General features: G+C 50.9%; 4 protein-coding genes across 5 annotated transcripts; 2 read left to right on the top strand and 2 right to left on the bottom strand.

Annotated features, from left to right (window-relative positions):
- Positions 1 to 752: 752 nt before the first annotated feature.
- On the bottom strand, positions 753 to 3,699 carry LOC100820874 (dihydrodipicolinate reductase-like protein CRR1, chloroplastic). Of its 2 annotated transcripts, XM_003562138.4 has the most exons (10): positions 3,457 to 3,695; positions 3,196 to 3,318; positions 3,014 to 3,088; positions 2,841 to 2,906; positions 2,238 to 2,333; positions 2,035 to 2,151; positions 1,725 to 1,817; positions 1,349 to 1,450; positions 1,192 to 1,278; positions 753 to 1,114 (listed from the first exon to the last, which is right to left on the bottom strand). In XM_003562138.4, exons 1-10 carry the CDS (start codon positions 3,613 to 3,615, stop codon positions 1,082 to 1,084), a joined length of 951 nt encoding a protein of 316 aa, XP_003562186.1. In that variant the 5' UTR covers positions 3,616 to 3,695; the 3' UTR covers positions 753 to 1,081. The 2 variants fall into 2 exon arrangements, with proteins under 2 accessions (XP_003562186.1, XP_024312322.1); XM_024456554.1 differs by lacking the exon at positions 2,238 to 2,333 and having other exon boundaries at positions 3,457 to 3,699.
- Positions 3,700 to 5,087: 1,388 nt separating this feature from the next.
- Positions 5,088 to 7,347, top strand: LOC100846680. The gene has a single exon (XM_003562137.4). The coding sequence runs from the start codon at positions 5,275 to 5,277 to the stop codon at positions 7,039 to 7,041; it is 1,767 nt and encodes a 588-aa protein (XP_003562185.1). The 5' UTR covers positions 5,088 to 5,274; the 3' UTR covers positions 7,042 to 7,347.
- Positions 7,348 to 8,642: 1,295 nt separating this feature from the next.
- On the bottom strand, positions 8,643 to 10,767 carry LOC100822481 (peroxisomal membrane protein 11-1). Its single transcript, XM_003558918.4, has 8 exons — positions 10,607 to 10,767; positions 10,058 to 10,256; positions 9,891 to 9,965; positions 9,710 to 9,784; positions 9,515 to 9,595; positions 9,339 to 9,413; positions 9,072 to 9,245; positions 8,643 to 8,938 (listed from the first exon to the last, which is right to left on the bottom strand). The coding sequence occupies exons 2-8, from the start codon at positions 10,247 to 10,249 to the stop codon at positions 8,897 to 8,899; spliced, it is 714 nt and encodes a 237-aa protein (XP_003558966.1). The 5' UTR covers positions 10,250 to 10,256; positions 10,607 to 10,767; the 3' UTR covers positions 8,643 to 8,896.
- Positions 10,768 to 10,938: 171 nt separating this feature from the next.
- Positions 10,939 to 14,771, top strand: LOC100846374 (riboflavin biosynthesis protein PYRD, chloroplastic). Its single transcript, XM_003562136.4, has 4 exons — positions 10,939 to 11,645; positions 12,145 to 12,443; positions 12,767 to 13,315; positions 13,886 to 14,771. The coding sequence occupies exons 1-4, from the start codon at positions 11,331 to 11,333 to the stop codon at positions 14,643 to 14,645; spliced, it is 1,923 nt and encodes a 640-aa protein (XP_003562184.2). The 5' UTR covers positions 10,939 to 11,330; the 3' UTR covers positions 14,646 to 14,771.
- The last annotated feature ends 174 nt before the right edge of the window (positions 14,772 to 14,945 follow it).

Raw genomic sequence — 14,945 nt, 5'->3', positions numbered from 1 at the left:
AATCTGCCGTCTGCCTTGCTGCGAACATGCTGCAGGGCTGCAGGCCAACATCGTTCAGGACGCCAATATACGCAATGCATTCTCGGCAGGCCAAAATTCGAACTGGCTATCTAGGTTTCGAGGCGTCCGAGGTCCTGGGAGGTACCCGTACCTCTTGTGTAGGTACCCGTGCCTCTTGTGTTTATGTATCGCTATTGCTCATAATCTCTTTGGGAGGATTTTTCCAGTGATTACAGGTGCGGATCTCACTGAGTTCCAGTGCGGATCTTCGGGAGGACTTGCTCTGGGAGTATGAAAGTTCCAGCTCCAATTGGTAGGGTTTGTAAACGAGCGTGTCCCTGGATGAGTCTCATAAGATAAAACACATTGTGTTTTCCTTATAAAAAAAATCGGAACGGTCATTTGTTTAGGCTCTCAAGCTTTGGTGATTGATTTTTTGAAGTGCATCTACAAGTTATAGAAATCCAAACAAATTGCCATATGTATGTCCGAGAATGCGCTAGAAATCTGTAAATTTTATAAAAAAATGCATTCTTTTTTTGAGTTGCACAAAAGAAACAAAACATGGTGAGCTGTAATATTATATTTGTCCCCTTGTTAGGTCTCGATTGAAAATGTATTCCACGAATTTTACAGATTAATAGAGTATTCAAGTGTGTTTATGCGATAAATTTTACAATTTGTTTAAAACCTATATTAAATCTATCCTTTTTTTGAATTTTTAAAATAAAGGAATGACTGCAGCACAGTAGTAAAACAAATGCACAAATCCAATCACATTCTTTGAATTTATAGGACACTAGCTAGCACCAACATTATTGAGTGGGTTAGACTTCAAACAACACATCCAACACCAAAACTCGCCTCAAGTTGGTTTCTTCATGTGAGCTCAGAAGAACCATCTTGTGTGTTAAGCCATTACGAAACTCCGCATCACATTCCTAGGGTTGTCGGATCCCCCTTGCCATTGGCACTATTTCTAATCTTGAGCCAAAAAATTGATTTGATCCCATTTACCAAGTTACTAAAAACAGTCGGTAAGCTCAGAAACTGTAGTTCTCTTGATATGTATTGCCCTTTCCTACAAGAACTTCTCCAGACCATAGATCAAGTTCTGCAGAAGATGTGATTATTTTGTCAGTGAAGAGATGATGTCTCATGAACTGTACAGAGAAGTGCAGTGCCAATTACCTTCAAGCGTATCACCTTCCTTATTGCCAGCATTAGTCCCGGCATTAGGCATTGAACATTCGTCACATCAAGCCTCAAGGTGTAAATCTGAAAATGTAGGCTTGTGGTCAGTTCATCCAAGGTTCAGTCAAGCATATTATCATACTAGCTTAAGTACCTCTCCGGGGCCTGACAAAATGACTGATGTGCTTGAAGCAAGTCCTGGAAGAACCATACTGTGGACACGCACTCCATCTTCTCCGAGTACCTGACCTCTTGCCTTTTTTCCACAAAATATTGGCCCATCAGTTTGCGCAACATTGTATTTCCTATTTTTAAGTTGTTTTTAAAGGTGTAGAAGTGATTAATCATAGATATATATGCACTATTTTAGAAAGTCAGCAGAATGCAAGGGGTTTCTTAAACCCAAAAATGCAAGGGCTTGGTTCTATATCACTCTACAAACCTTAGTGAAAAAGGCAGTGCTCCTGCCATGGCTTGCAAAAAAAATCGCCCAACAAAGGCATAATTCTAGAATATTTTCTCACACTTACTGGATTATCGGATTCCATATCTTCCCTGTTGTATATCTGACCAAGTTCAGATATGTTATTTGCGATCTGTACTGCGTCTTGTGATGGCAAGTCCTGACAATGTCAAAAATCAGTCTAGCAAAATCTGCACATTTCTGACAGCACATCTTCACAATAATTATTCTGTTTAACATTTTCCTTTGGCATCTTTTTTCCCTTGATTATGATTGCAAGAAAATGAAATGTTAATTTCACCTACTACTCTGTGATACTAAGAAATTTTTGGAAGGCATACATATCATGGGTTCAACATTTCAGGAATGCTTCCTACCGATGGGTTAGGTCTTGATTCCACTATCTCAACGTTGTTGTAGTGGAATGAGGCCTGGATTGCAGCTTGTTGAAGGAGTACTGAGCCAATTGACAGCGTCGGTGCGACCAAGCAACCCTGATCATGAAATCAGTGTAAGTTTGCATGTGTAGATAATCTGATCACGGTTAGTTTTATAATAACCCAGACGGCGACAGTTTTACCATGCTTGCCTTGTCGCAGAATGCTGACAGCTCGGTTACCGTGTCCATCTCAATCTTTGGCACGTATACAACACTGCTTAAGCCAAATGCTGCTGCCTGCTTGTAAACCATTTTGTGTGGCCAAATAGTATTATGTATCATCTAGCTTCATCGATAGGTTATAGAATCTGAGGCTTTGATCTAAGAATCATGACATGATTAGTTCTTAACCTGGAAAACTAATTCCTTCTCTTAGGGATTTAGTTTAGATTCCATAAATGAAGATCTTATCCTGCATCTTCCTGGGAGTACTTCTTTGTTCGATTAAGCATCCAAATGCACAGAAGAGGAGGAATTTAGTTCTGCACAGCAGTTTATTCTCTCTATGTCATTGTAGCGATTTCTTAAAGGCAATGCTTTCTTCAGGTCCTGGCCGTATTGGTTTGCGAGGAAAGAGGGTAAGTTTGCCCTCCGATTTCTATTAGACGAGGTTGAAGTTGAGAATTACGTGACATGGAAGGGCAAGAACTCAATTATCGCTTCGACGGCCCGATACTTACACAGGGCAATGTAATGTAGCTAAGCTCACTTTCTTCTTTTCAGCATTGCGGTCAGATAGCGTACCTGCTTGACATTGTCATAGACAGTGGAAGGTTCACTGAAATCGACAACCACACCAGTCGCTCTCGACTGCAAAAGACCAACCAGAAAACTTGCAGTCAGCAGCCGGAAAAGATCACACGGCAAATCTAAATTTCACAACGAAGACGTGCGGGCAATGCAATGCAATGCAATACTTGTGCTATGGAGCCCAGAACCATTGTAAGATCATTGAGCACCGGGATCTCCAGGGCTTCTTCCATGCCACTTATCTGAAGAAAGAAGAAGACAACAACACCCAGAAGACAACTCTGAAACTGTAAAAGAGACCCCCAAGAGGCAAAACAGGACGCTGTGGGAGGGGGGGCTAATTATTAACCTCTCCTGCGTCCAGCCCGATGCACTGGGTATCAATGGCGCCCGCGAGCTCCATCCCCCGGGCCCTGCTCACCGCCGCGATCGCCGTCCTCCCGATCTCCTTGGTGGCGCCCACGATGACCACCTTATTACATAACAAATCCCCAGCTTCAGTCAGAGGAACAGAGTGTTACATTACACAGTGGCGTCAGTCAGAGAGCGTCAGAGGAAGAAGAAACCTGGCCTGACCAATTAGGCACCCTGAGTTCACTTCATGGTTTACCTTGATCGTGCTCTGCGACGGCGGCGCTGCGGCGGAGGAGCAGGACACCTTGGCCGGAGCGTGCCTCCCGGTGCCGGCGGCGGTCTTGCGGCGCGTGGTTGCTGTGGTGGCGTGGTGCATGGAGGTGGAGCAAGAAGGGAGGTAGCCACGGACTCCCATCTTCGTGGGGCAGAAGGTTCTTCGATTCGTGTGAGCTGACCGATAGCTTAGCTATATCTTATCTTGTCATGGGAGCTGGAAGAAATTGCCATGTCAGTGGGTGAGCGAGTGGCTTGTGTTCACTTGGCTTGGCTGGCTGACGTAGTCACACGCACATTAAGTTAAGAAAAATACGATCCTCTTAATTTTGGACCGTCTGTCCATGTGCAATGTCGTGCGTATATCATAGTATTATCGTACGGGTGTAATGACACTCGGGCAACTTTTTAAGCAGCGAATGAATTGGTAGCGTGTTCTTAAATGGCTACTGGGGATAGATTAGATAGCCTGGGTGCAGCAGAGGCAGCAGGCCGGTAATAAGGTCGTACTACGCGACCGCTAATCCTCCAGCTAAAACTAAATTTACGTGGCAATTCTGATGACACGAGGGACGGAAGTTTTTCGTGCGTGACACGAGCTTTTTTGTTTGTTTGGTCGTCTTCCAAGCCAAGCCTAGCTTGGGCGCGCGTTCCTTGGATTGCAAAAGACTCCCAGTGCGATGCGTCTTCCTGAAATCGCCTTTCCTTTCCTTTGGAGTCAGGGACAGACACTCTCTGCCCTCTCGTCCTAGTCGTCCGTCTGTTCGGTCGTCGGTCGTCGCGCGCCAGAGAATCCAGCAGAAAAAGAAAGACTCTGCGCCCGGCTCGATGACACGCGGGAACTCGAGTGAACCGAGAGCGCTGTTCTCAACTTCTGAGTTCTGACTGACCGACCAGCGGGAATCAAATCCGTCGTGGACTCGTGGGTGGCTTTCTTTACGATCATCTGATTCGTAAGTACTTGCGGATACTGTCAGATGGTCAATGATAGGGAATGTGAGATCGGGTTTGTTTGACGGTACACTCCTTTTGCCTGTGTCTGCGTGCTGGGAAAAAGAACTACGCGTCAGCATCGTTTTTGAGACTTCAGGCCCAAACTCTGCGTGCAAAGACAGTGCGGCATGAACCACAAGTATTTAGAAAGGGAGTGAGTAACTGGTGTACTAGTTGACAGGACCAAAATAAACAACCTGATTAGCAGTACAGTACATTTCTCTCGAGACCACATTGCCTTTCGTGCCCGTCATTCGACTCATTCCCTCGAGCCCACGACTCATCCTGTATTACACAGAAAACAAGTCAAAGGGACGTGAATTCCGACAGCCCGGCAACCCCTTTCTACCAACCCAACCCGTAGTAATGTCCTAAACGTCCACCGCCGTCCTGGGCAGTTGACACTCCACCCAACTGAGATCCCTCGCTCGGGAGTACTGTACTGTACTGCTAATCAGGTGCAAGAGAAGATTTTTGGATTCTGGTAGCTTGGCTCCGTGCGGCGCCTCATGGTTTGCCGGTATCTTTCCGTTTTTCCACGATTACAATGGCATTGGCAATGGCGAAAACGATAGCTGCTACTAGTTGTAGTTTACTTATTAAAAGAGAGTCCTAGTGCCAGGGAGATCGTAGAGGAAGAGGATTCCTTCCTCTGCTACTGCCAGTGCCAGCCTGCTCCTTTCTTCTCTGTAGCGTTTGTTCCCTTCCTGCCTTTTATTACTCCAGGCCTGCTGCTAAGCTTGTCAAGCTGCCAAGATTGTTCCCAACCACTCTACATCACGGGTCTCAGCTTCTCAGGACTCAGGGGATGAATGATCGTGGCGATCCATGTGCTTCTGCCGGAGACGAGACGGCGGAGCAGCTGCTGGCGCGGGTGACGGCGATGGTGCCGGCGGCGCTGGACGCGGCGAGAGGCGCGGCGGGATTCCCGGGCCGGTGGAAGGCGATCGCGGCCAAGCTGGGCGCGCTCCCGGCGCGCCTGTCGGACCTCTCCAGCCACCCTTGCTTCGCCCGCAACGCGCTCTGCCGCGAGCTGGTCCTGTCCGTGGCCGCCACGCTCGCCGAGGCCTCCGCGCTCGCCGAGGCGTCGTGCCGCGGCCCGGGCGCGGGCAAGCTGCGCACGCAGAGCGCCATGGACGCGCTCGGGTGCAAGCTCGACGCCGCGCTCCGAGACTGCGCGCTGCTCGTCCGGACCGGCGTGCTGTCCGACGCCGCCGCCGCCTTGGTTTCTTCCTCTTCTTCTTCTTCGTCTCCGGCACCGGTGGCGGATGTGCGGGAGCTTCTGGCGAGGCTGCAGATCGGGCACTACTGCAATGGCGAGGCCAAGACCCGGGCCGTGGACGGGCTCCTCGACGCGATGGACAAGGACGAGAAGAGCGTCGTCTCCGTGCTCGGCCGCGCCCACGCCGCCGCGCTGGTGCAGCTGCTCTCGGCGTCGGCTGCGGCCACGGTGCGGGAGAAGGCCGCCACGGTGGTGTCCCGGCTCGCCGAATCATCGGACGGCTGTGGGGCGATGCTCGTGTCCGAGGGCGCGCTGCCGCCGCTCATCCGGCTCGCGGGCTCCTCCGCCATGGGCCGCGAGAAGGCCGCGCTCACTCTGCAGAGGCTCTCCGGGAGCCATGAGATCTCCATCGCCATCGCCGGCCATGGCGGCGCCCGCACGCTCCTCGAGATCTGCCACTGCCACACGGATGGGGAACACTCGTTACACTCCACCGTGGCCCAGTCCGCGGCTGCCGGCGCGCTCAGGAACCTCTCGGCCGTGCCAGAGCTACGACGGCAGCTAGCCGAGGATGGCATCGTCCGCGCCATGATCGCCCTGCTCGGCTCTTCCGGCGCCGCACAGCTCGCCAAGGAGCACGCCGCCGACTGCCTGCAGAACCTCACCTCAGACGGCCATGGCAACGACAGCGACAGCTTCAAACGCGCGGTCGTGTCATCCGGCGGGGCACGCAGCCTGCTGCTCTACCTCGACGCGCCGCTGCCACACGAGGCCGCGGTGACCGCGCTCCGGAACGTGGCCGGCATGCTCTCACCACACGCCATCGTCTCCCTCGGCGTGCTCCCCAGGCTCGCCCACGCGCTCAAGGCCGGCTCCCCCGGCGCGCAGCAAGCAGCCGCGGATGCCATCAGCACCATCATCGTCTCCGGCGGCGGCAACGGCAACGGGAAAGTCATCAGCGAGGAGAACAGCCGCGCGATCGTGCCGCCGCTGGTGCGGATGCTGGAGGCCAAATCCGGCGGGGCGCGCGAGGCGGCGGCGCGGGCGCTGGCGGGGCTGGCTTGCTGCTGCGGCCATGGCGTCCGGGAGCTGAGGAAGGACGAGAAGGGCGTGCCGGCGCTGGTGCAGCTGCTGGACCGGAGCCCGCTCAACGCCGCGGCCAGGGAGCACGCCGTCGCGTGCCTCCTGGCGCTGTCGCCGGCCAAGCGCTGCAGGAGGCTGATGGTGTCTCACGGCGCCATTGGGTACCTCAAGCAGAAGCTTCCTGAGGCGGAGGCTGCCGCCGGCGCCGGGAAGCTGCTGGAAAGGCTGGAGGAACGCGGCAAGCTCCGGAGCTTGTTCAGTAGTAACTGAACTTGAAGTACAGTAGCAGTGTTGACACTTGACACGAACCTGAGTACATGTTAGTTACTCCTTGCCAAATCTTTTCTTTTTCGTGCCGTAACCCGTACAGAAACCACGTCCTGTTTCACTGTCTGTGAAGCTGTGCAGGTGTTTTATGTTAGATTAATGAGGATTAATAATATCTCTGTCTGTAAATGTTGTGATGGCCTGGGTATGCCGATAGCCATGAGGAGTTTAGGAGCTCCAAATCTCATATTACTGTTCAACATTTCTGTAAATCTAATAAAGATGGTACTGTTTTTATTAACGAACAAATACCGATGGTAGTACTGAACTATATAGCTATCAGGCTATAATTCATTCACCATGTCCTGTCATTTAGCTCCATCCATCAACCGATGCTTCTTCTGTTTCTTCAGCTCCATGGGTCGACCGATGACGACGGCATGATGAGATTGGAATTAGATGTAGTACTAAATTAGTGCAATAGTTGGAGCACGATGGAGGAAAGGAAACAAAAACAAAACATCCTTGCGCACGCGCGCGTGCGCCCGAGTGGTCTCTCTCGGGCGATCTCCACTCAACTCGTGATGATCATTAACTTGATTGACCAATCATCTGTTCATATTGGTCATGCGTCGCCTTTTAGGACCGATGATTCTCCAGCAGCCTCTCTGCATTTGCTCGTTGTTAGAACACCAGCAGCAAGTTCTCGGTTTAAGCAAACGTTCTTAAGCTGTTGATGATGAAACCGCACAATGTCATTGCAATAGCATTCACTGATGACGGTGAAATTCGGTGGGGTGAAACGTCGTCAGCTGGCGAGAGAATGCCTGCCCGAGACGGCGGTGCAGAGCAGGACGAGTTGGTCGGTAGAAAGGGCCTGCGAGCCTGTCGGAATTCTTGTCTGTTTGTTTGACCGGTTTTCGGTGGGGTTAAAGTGAGGAGTGAGATTAGGAGCAGGGTCGTCGTGTCGTGGGCTCGAGGGAACGACAAGAACGACGGGCGGCACCAAAGGCAAAAAGGCAGTGCGAGAGAAACGGAGCTTATTTTTAGACTGTTGACTTGCCACTGCTTACGCTACGGTACAGAGCTGGCAAAGTATTTCAGCTACATGTAAATTACAGCAAACGAAAGCCATGTGATCGAGGAGGCGTTTATCTTTGCGAGAGGAGAAAGTCTTTGCCGTTTGGCGACGCTGACACGCATGGCAACTTGATCTTTCGTGAGTCCTCCTATTCGAAAGGTCATGGAAACTCATGACCCCATCATTGACCTAATGACCTCTCCGATCAGAACGGACGGGCCTAAACTGCTCGTGTCTTCGCGGTTCTCGTCGTGGCAATGATAAGATCGGTCGGTATTGAGGAGTATACTATTACTAGTAGTAGTACTCCTAGTAGACTAGACTAGTGCAATAGTTGGAGCACGACAGAGAAGCAAACAAGTTAACAAACGCTGTGTCCGCACGCGTGCACATTCAGCACTACTGATTCAATTCCCCACCCTCCATTCGTGAAGTCTGATGATGATGATGATTAGCCACTCAGTTTGCTGAACAGAACTCACGTGTCACCTTCTCGGAGACGTGACTGGACACGTGACCAATATATATGTTCAAAATTTCCATTTTTAAACCATGTTGGCACATAGTGTATGCTGTCGAGACACGTCTGGACAAGTGACCAATATATGTTCAAAAATACTGTCCGTAACGTATGTACCGTGTGAAAAGTATAAACCGTAGGTACAGACAATCGGCATCGATCATTCTAGTATAATGCTAAGTACATAGGCATCAGATCCTATGCTCGAGTACAGATTCCATGCTCAATTATGCGGAGGAGGCAGCGTACGTCTCTCCTCATGCCTTCACTTTGGCCGGAGCAGCACGAGATGGAAGTTGCTGCAGAGCAAAGGAGCGACGGAGGATCACGAATAAGTAATTCAGAATAGCCACACAAAGAATTCTAGGACTGAAAGATAGCCAGCCATGGTTGCTTAGTTAATTGATCAGTTTATACTGGTAGTAGTAGTACCTGATAGCAGGAGATGAGCGAGGTGACGAAGCCGAAGGCCCCGGTGACCCTGGGGGTGACCTTGGTGGGCGCCAGCTGCAGTAGCCCCACGGCCACCACCACGTCCATGCCCGCCTTCACCAGCGCCAGCAGCCGCTCGTCCGACTGCCTCATCTTGCCCCGGTACTGCTCATCCTACAGCAACAAACAAACAATAATTACTGCTAGTTTCATACACACTAGAGAGTAGTTCTCCTCCGTCCATGGATGATTAGTGACTGTAACTACCTCGTATTTGTCGGCACCCCTGAGCTCCCTCGCGAGCCTCCTCATCGACTTCGACAGCCTCTTGAGCTCGCCCAGCTGCGAAATGACACTCAAATGATCAGTTATTTTTCATGGGATTCGTGCATAAGAAACTAGGAATCAAATGCAGTTTCTCATGAGAATAGCCTTGTGTGCACCTCAACTAAACCTGCACAGACAGAGGAAGCCATCCAGCAGTAGAGGGATATCCTGGCGATCTGGTCCGTGCGCTCCTTGTTCTACCCAGTTACAGAAAATCATGTTCATGAATCGTTAAGCCATATATCGTCAGGGTGATGAGACGAAGCAAATGGTAATACTGGAATAAATGTATAGAGATGTCAATTGGCAACCTGGTAAATCCCTGACCTCCCTGCCCACACGAACTGGTCCAGGAACAAGAACGTCGAGAGCAGCGCGTTCTTGGACTGCAAGTTCCACAAAGCCAGCACTGGTTACACTCTAACGGTTAACACGGACACTGTACTCTGAATTTCTTTTCCAATTCTGATGAAATTCAGTTACTGAACATACCTTCCCAAGCAAGACAAGCGTGAGAGGGGTCCCTTTAGCAGGCGGGCTGATGAGGGCATGCAGATCGTTCACCCACTGCATGCAGATCGATGCAAATTAAGGTGCCAAATGATTTAACACATCTGCATGATACACTGAGATAGTAGTCAAGAAATGGATTTTGAGACCTTGAGGAGCCGGAAGACTTTGCGAGCCAAGGTGGTGGATCTGTCGACGTTCTGGGCGGTGCCGGGCTGACCGTTGCTGATGAACTTGGAGCCGTACTGAATCGCCCTGCAGATCTTGTCCCTCGCCTCGGCTTTGTTCAGGTAAAGCACCACCAGCCCCAGCTCCGCTCTCGTCGCCTCCAACGACCCCATCGTCGCCCTGAAGCGCAAACGAACACCAAAAAATTCAGAAAAACCTCATAAATTACACGATACTCTACTTTGTGATTTCTCTCTCGATGTGGAATTTCTCACTCACAGTAAATGGAAACAAGATTATACTCCGTATATCAAGTAACAGGCCGGTCAGGAAACGGGAGGACAGCTCTAAAAAAAAACTGAAAAAAGAGCAAGCATTGCATCGGTTCAGAGCAGCAGCATAACATATTACTATCAGCTACGAACTTGTTAAACGAGACCAGCCCACATCTCTCAGATCTCTACACGGACCGAAACATAACAATAACACAGAAATTCTAGCGCTGAATTCGTACGAGTACTGTAATTTACCTTTGCTTATTATGGATGGTGCAGTAGAATGGAGCCGCGCTCGCTAGCTGGAACTGGAGCCGCAAGCGAAGGGAGGGGATGGATAGAGCAGGAAGGGCTATACGACCTTGCCTGCCTTGGGGAGGAGCTAAGCTAAAGCTACTTCCTTCTTCGGCTGCCGTTGCTCAGGTTTTCTGTGGACGGAGAAGAGATGATAGCCGTGGATCAGTCATCAGTGACCGGTTTGGATTTTAGCCCCCCCTTCCGTGCTTCCGCGTGGCCACACGAAACAAATGGATCGATCGATGGATTATTTTCAAAGTTCACCGGAGCTGCAAATATCAAATCCGCGTCCAATAGAGTAATTGGCCGGTCCTGCCAGATAGGAGCAACGCTGTCCTTCTCAATACCGGAGGAGTAGAATTCCCTGCAGGTATTGAAGAGCATTGAAGGGAAATTAAACTGCAATTTCATCACCGAGGTATGATTAACTGAACAAGGCCTGAAAAAAGAAACAAATTACTCTGCCTGCAGAATTTAAAGGACACGACGAGGAAACAGCTGCCGACGGGAGCGGGCCTGCAATTGGGCCCAGTTCCGTCTGCCCGGCGGCTGTCTCGTTCCGCGCAACGGCAGGGTTAAATTTGATCGCCCGAGACCCGAGGCCGCCTGTTCGTCCCAAACCCTCCTCAGACAGACCCCCGCACGCCGCCGGCGCACATCTCTGCGCAGTCAGGGGACAGCCATGGTCTTCTCCTACCTCCTCTCGACCCCCGGGGGCCTCGCCCCGCGCCCCGCGCCCGCGGCCTGCTACTACTCCTACTCCTCCGCCCCTTGCCGCGCCCGCCTCGTGGCCGGGGGCCGCGGCGGGCGGCTGCGGTGCCAGGCGCAGGGCGGCGCGCGCGACGTGGACGGGCACTACATCCGACGGTGCGTGGAGCTGGCGCGCACGGCGGCCGGGCACACCAGCCCGAACCCCATGGTCGGCTGCGTCATCGTCCGCGACGGCAGGGTCGTCGGCGAGGGTTTCCACCCCAAAGCTGGACAGCCCCACGCCGAGGTAATCACCCCGCCTAACACTTCTCGCCTTTATACCATTTTCTTCTTGTTAATTGTATAGAATTGCGAGAGGATCGTTGCGTTATTGTTTCGTATTACTCCCTAATTTTCGTATGATCCCTGTTTATTCCCAACCTTGTACTAGTTGGCTAGAGTAAAAACCAGTCATCCACCACTATCGTGAACTGGTGATGCTACATTATGTCATAAACTGTTCACTTGTGACAAACGATGCATCAACAGCAAGCAAGTGTCCAGAAAAACATCAACTTTAGACTTTTTTATTTCAAGAGTAAGCCAAACTTTGCAGTACAGACGCAGCAATATAATTACAGCTTGGATCATCAATATAGTAGTATTTGATAATGATATAGACAGGATTGCATTTCTAATTCCAGCAAGGCTGCTTTGCTTTGCTCGAGAACTTCTGAAGCTAAATTACAGTGATCTTGTTGCTATCATAGCCGAGCATGATGTTGTTGCTATTTGGCTCTGTGCAGGTATTTGCTCTCAGAGCCGCAGGGGATTTTGCAGAGAATGCAACAGCTTATGTGAGTTTGGAGCCCTGCAACCACTACGGGAGGACGCCTCCCTGCAGCGAAGCACTCATCAAAGCCAAAGTTAAGGAAGTTGTGGTGGGGATGACTGACCCAAATCCTATTGTAGCATCCAAAGGGATTGAAAAACTCCGAGGTGCTGGGATAGATGTGAGGATTGGAGTGGAGGAAGCATTATGCCTCAGGCTAAATGAAGCTTACATCCATCGTATGCTTACTGGGAGGGCCTTTGCAACTTTGAGGTAAATATCCAACCACAAGTATCTTGCTAGAATTCTAGACTGGTAATATTACTAGACAAAGTTTTGCCAATTCATACATATTGTACAGTGGTGTAGCTATATTTTCAAATATAAGTTGGACAGCATGTTCAAGATTTTGGTTTTGCAACTGTGTTTAAGCAAAATGTAAAATGCCCATTGCTTCAGCTAGTTCAGTGCTGTGATGTTTATATAATGTACTGCTAAATATCATGTTCTTCTGTCCTTTCCGTTTTTATACGCATATCTGTTACATTAACATGTGCGATGTTGTTGATGATGTTTCTCTGTCACCTTAACATCAGAACTACACTCTCGATGAACGGAATTGTCATGGATCAAATTGGGAGTGGAGCTGATCAACCAGGTGGATACTACTCACAGTTACTGAAAGAATACGATGGAATTGTAATTTCAAGCAACATGGCCAAGACAACGGCCTTACCTATATCCCGTGAAGCTGGTGCAAAGCAACCTCTTTATATCATCATAGCACAAGGCGAAGATTCCAAATTACATATCCCCTTTCTCCATGAAGACTCTGTATCTAACGCAATCGTACTGGCTGATAGTCCTGTTACCGTGCAGCCAGCAGGAGTCAGTATTTCAGTCCTTGATCAGATGAGCTTAGACTCCATCCTTCAGCTTCTCTCGGAACGAGGGTTATGCAGTGTGCTGGTGGATTTCCGAGACGCTGGAGGAAGCCTGGCATCTCTACTTAACAACTTTCAGGAGGACAAGCTGGTGCAGAAGGTCATTCTGGAGCTCTCTCCTGTTTGGATGCCGAGCCCAGGGCCAAGCAACCTGGCATTTGGCGGCAGCCAATCGTTTCCACTGAAGAATGTGGAGCACAAGGAGGTGAATGGAACTTTGCTGCTCGAAGGCTATGTGCAGTAGCATCTCTTCTGTTCTGACCTCCTCCTGTAAAAAGACTGTAGTTCAAAACTTTTGATACTACCTGGTTTTGCCCCGTAGTTTATGTTTTAAACTCTTTCCCCGTTTCCGGTTCCTTGAAAACTTGCAAGGGGGCTGGCCCCTGATTGGGCCAATAATGTAAAACTTGAGCCTGAAGCTGCTGTCATATAGAGCTGAATCCATCTGTTGTTCCTCCATGGACACAAAATTGTGCTTGTGCAAGGCAAATCCAGGATTTTTGGGTCCTCGCCTTGAATTTCCAATAGCATCTTGGCTCAATGCAAATGGTTCTTCATGTTTTATTCTTGTAGTACAGCGCAACGGCTAACTCCTGCAGCTGCTGCTGATCAAAACAGAGAGCCCATGTGTCCTCTGTTTTTCAATAAAAAAGAGCCCATGTGGACGGAGATGCACGTGCCTACGGCGGCGGCTGTCGCCGGCCCGGCACTACTACAAAACCCGACCTGCCCGATTCAACTCCTCTGTGCTCTGCTATCAATCATGGCGCCGGAATGCGACTCGGCGGCGGCAGCGGCGGACGACGGCACGGAGCCGCTGGCCCGCATCGCCGTGGACTACACCCCGGAGGCGTTGCACCACGCGCGGGCCGCCGGCGAGATCCACGTCACCTACGACCACCGTGGCGGGGCGCGGTGGCGCTCCCTCCGCCGGTACCTCCCGGGCGGGGCCGTGGCCGCCGCCATCCGCGCCCCAGCCGGCGACACGGCGGGGCTCAACTACAACCTCTACCTCTCCTCCCTCGAGGGCTCCGCCGACATGGACGAGATCGACTTCGAGTTCCTGGGCCACGACAAGCGGGCGCTGCAGACCAACTTCCACGTCTCCGGCGCCGGCGGGAGGGAGATGCTCCACCGGCTCCCCTTCGACGCCTCCGACGGCTTCCACCGCTACGCCATCGCCTGGGGCGCCGAGGCCATCGAGTGGCGCGTCGACAGCGAGGTGGTCCGGCGGGAGGAGCGTGGGCCTGGGCCCGGCCCGTGGCCTGAGAAGCCCATGTTCCTTTACGCGTCCGTGTGGGACGCCAGTGGGGTTGATGAGGGGAGGTGGACTGGGAGGTACCATGGCCGTGATGCGCCGTATATTTGCAGCTATAGGGATGTCAGGGTTCCCGTCTCGCTCTCAGTGGAAGAAGAAGATGCAGAGGAAGAAGAAGGTCGAGATCATGCAAATGCCGGAGACGCGCCTGATGCCACTGCCACCACCTGCAGCGCTGCTGTCGTTGCTGCTGCCGGAGCTGATGAAGAGTAGATCTCGGTGCTGTTTTGTCCGTGATCCATGATGCATTGAGCCATGTGGGATGATTTGAGCTTTTGCTCGCTATAAGCGTGGTTTTGGTTCAAGTGCTGCAATAATAATAATCCAAATCATGAATAATTTTGCTTTTTCTTGAGAAAGAATAATTTTGCTAATTAAGTGAAGTTCCATCGATGTCATTTTCTCCTCGGCCTGCTTCAGCATCGCGCTCTGGCTCCTATGTCATTCAGGTGCTTTTCCAAAGATGGAAATTTGGACATGCCACTGATGCCAGCTTCAGTGAGTTAGGCATCT

The sequence above is a fragment of the Brachypodium distachyon genome, chromosome 1, assembly GCF_000005505.3.
Source record: "Brachypodium distachyon strain Bd21 chromosome 1, Brachypodium_distachyon_v3.0, whole genome shotgun sequence".
NCBI lineage: Eukaryota > Viridiplantae > Streptophyta > Magnoliopsida > Poales > Poaceae > Brachypodium > Brachypodium distachyon.
The sequence above is the reverse complement of the archived record's forward strand: the minus strand, read 5'-3'. Positions and strand labels throughout refer to the sequence as shown.

Bases quoted from the DNA above. Each gene is read 5' to 3' on its own strand.
- LOC100822481 (XM_003558918.4), bottom strand. From the start codon at position 10,249: ATGGGGTCGTTGGAGGCGACGAGAGCGGAGCTGGGGCTGGTGGTGCTT. The intron at 9,414-9,514 runs GTGCACACAAGG...GTCATTTCGCAG, and splicing joins TCTGTGCAGGTTTAGTTGAG to CTGGGCGAGCTCAAGAGGCT. The intron at 9,246-9,338 runs GTAGTTACAGTC...TTGTTGCTGTAG, and splicing joins GGGGTGCCGACAAATACGAG to GATGAGCAGTACCGGGGCAA.
- LOC100820874 (XM_003562138.4), bottom strand. From the start codon at position 3,615: ATGGGAGTCCGTGGCTACCTCCCTTCTTGCTCCACCTCCATGCACCAC. The intron at 3,089-3,195 runs GTTAATAATTAG...TTCTTTCTTCAG, and splicing joins TCGGGCTGGACGCAGGAGAG to ATAAGTGGCATGGAAGAAGC. The intron at 1,451-1,724 runs GTAAGTGTGAGA...TGTGGAAAAAAG, and splicing joins ATATGGAATCCGATAATCCA to GCAAGAGGTCAGGTACTCGG.
- LOC100846680 (XM_003562137.4), top strand. From the start codon at position 5,275: ATGAATGATCGTGGCGATCCATGTGCTTCTGCCGGAGACGAGACGGCG.
- LOC100846374 (XM_003562136.4), top strand. From the start codon at position 11,331: ATGGTCTTCTCCTACCTCCTCTCGACCCCCGGGGGCCTCGCCCCGCGC. The intron at 11,646-12,144 runs GTAATCACCCCG...GGCTCTGTGCAG, and splicing joins CTGGACAGCCCCACGCCGAG to GTATTTGCTCTCAGAGCCGC. The intron at 12,444-12,766 runs GTAAATATCCAA...CCTTAACATCAG, and splicing joins AGGGCCTTTGCAACTTTGAG to AACTACACTCTCGATGAACG.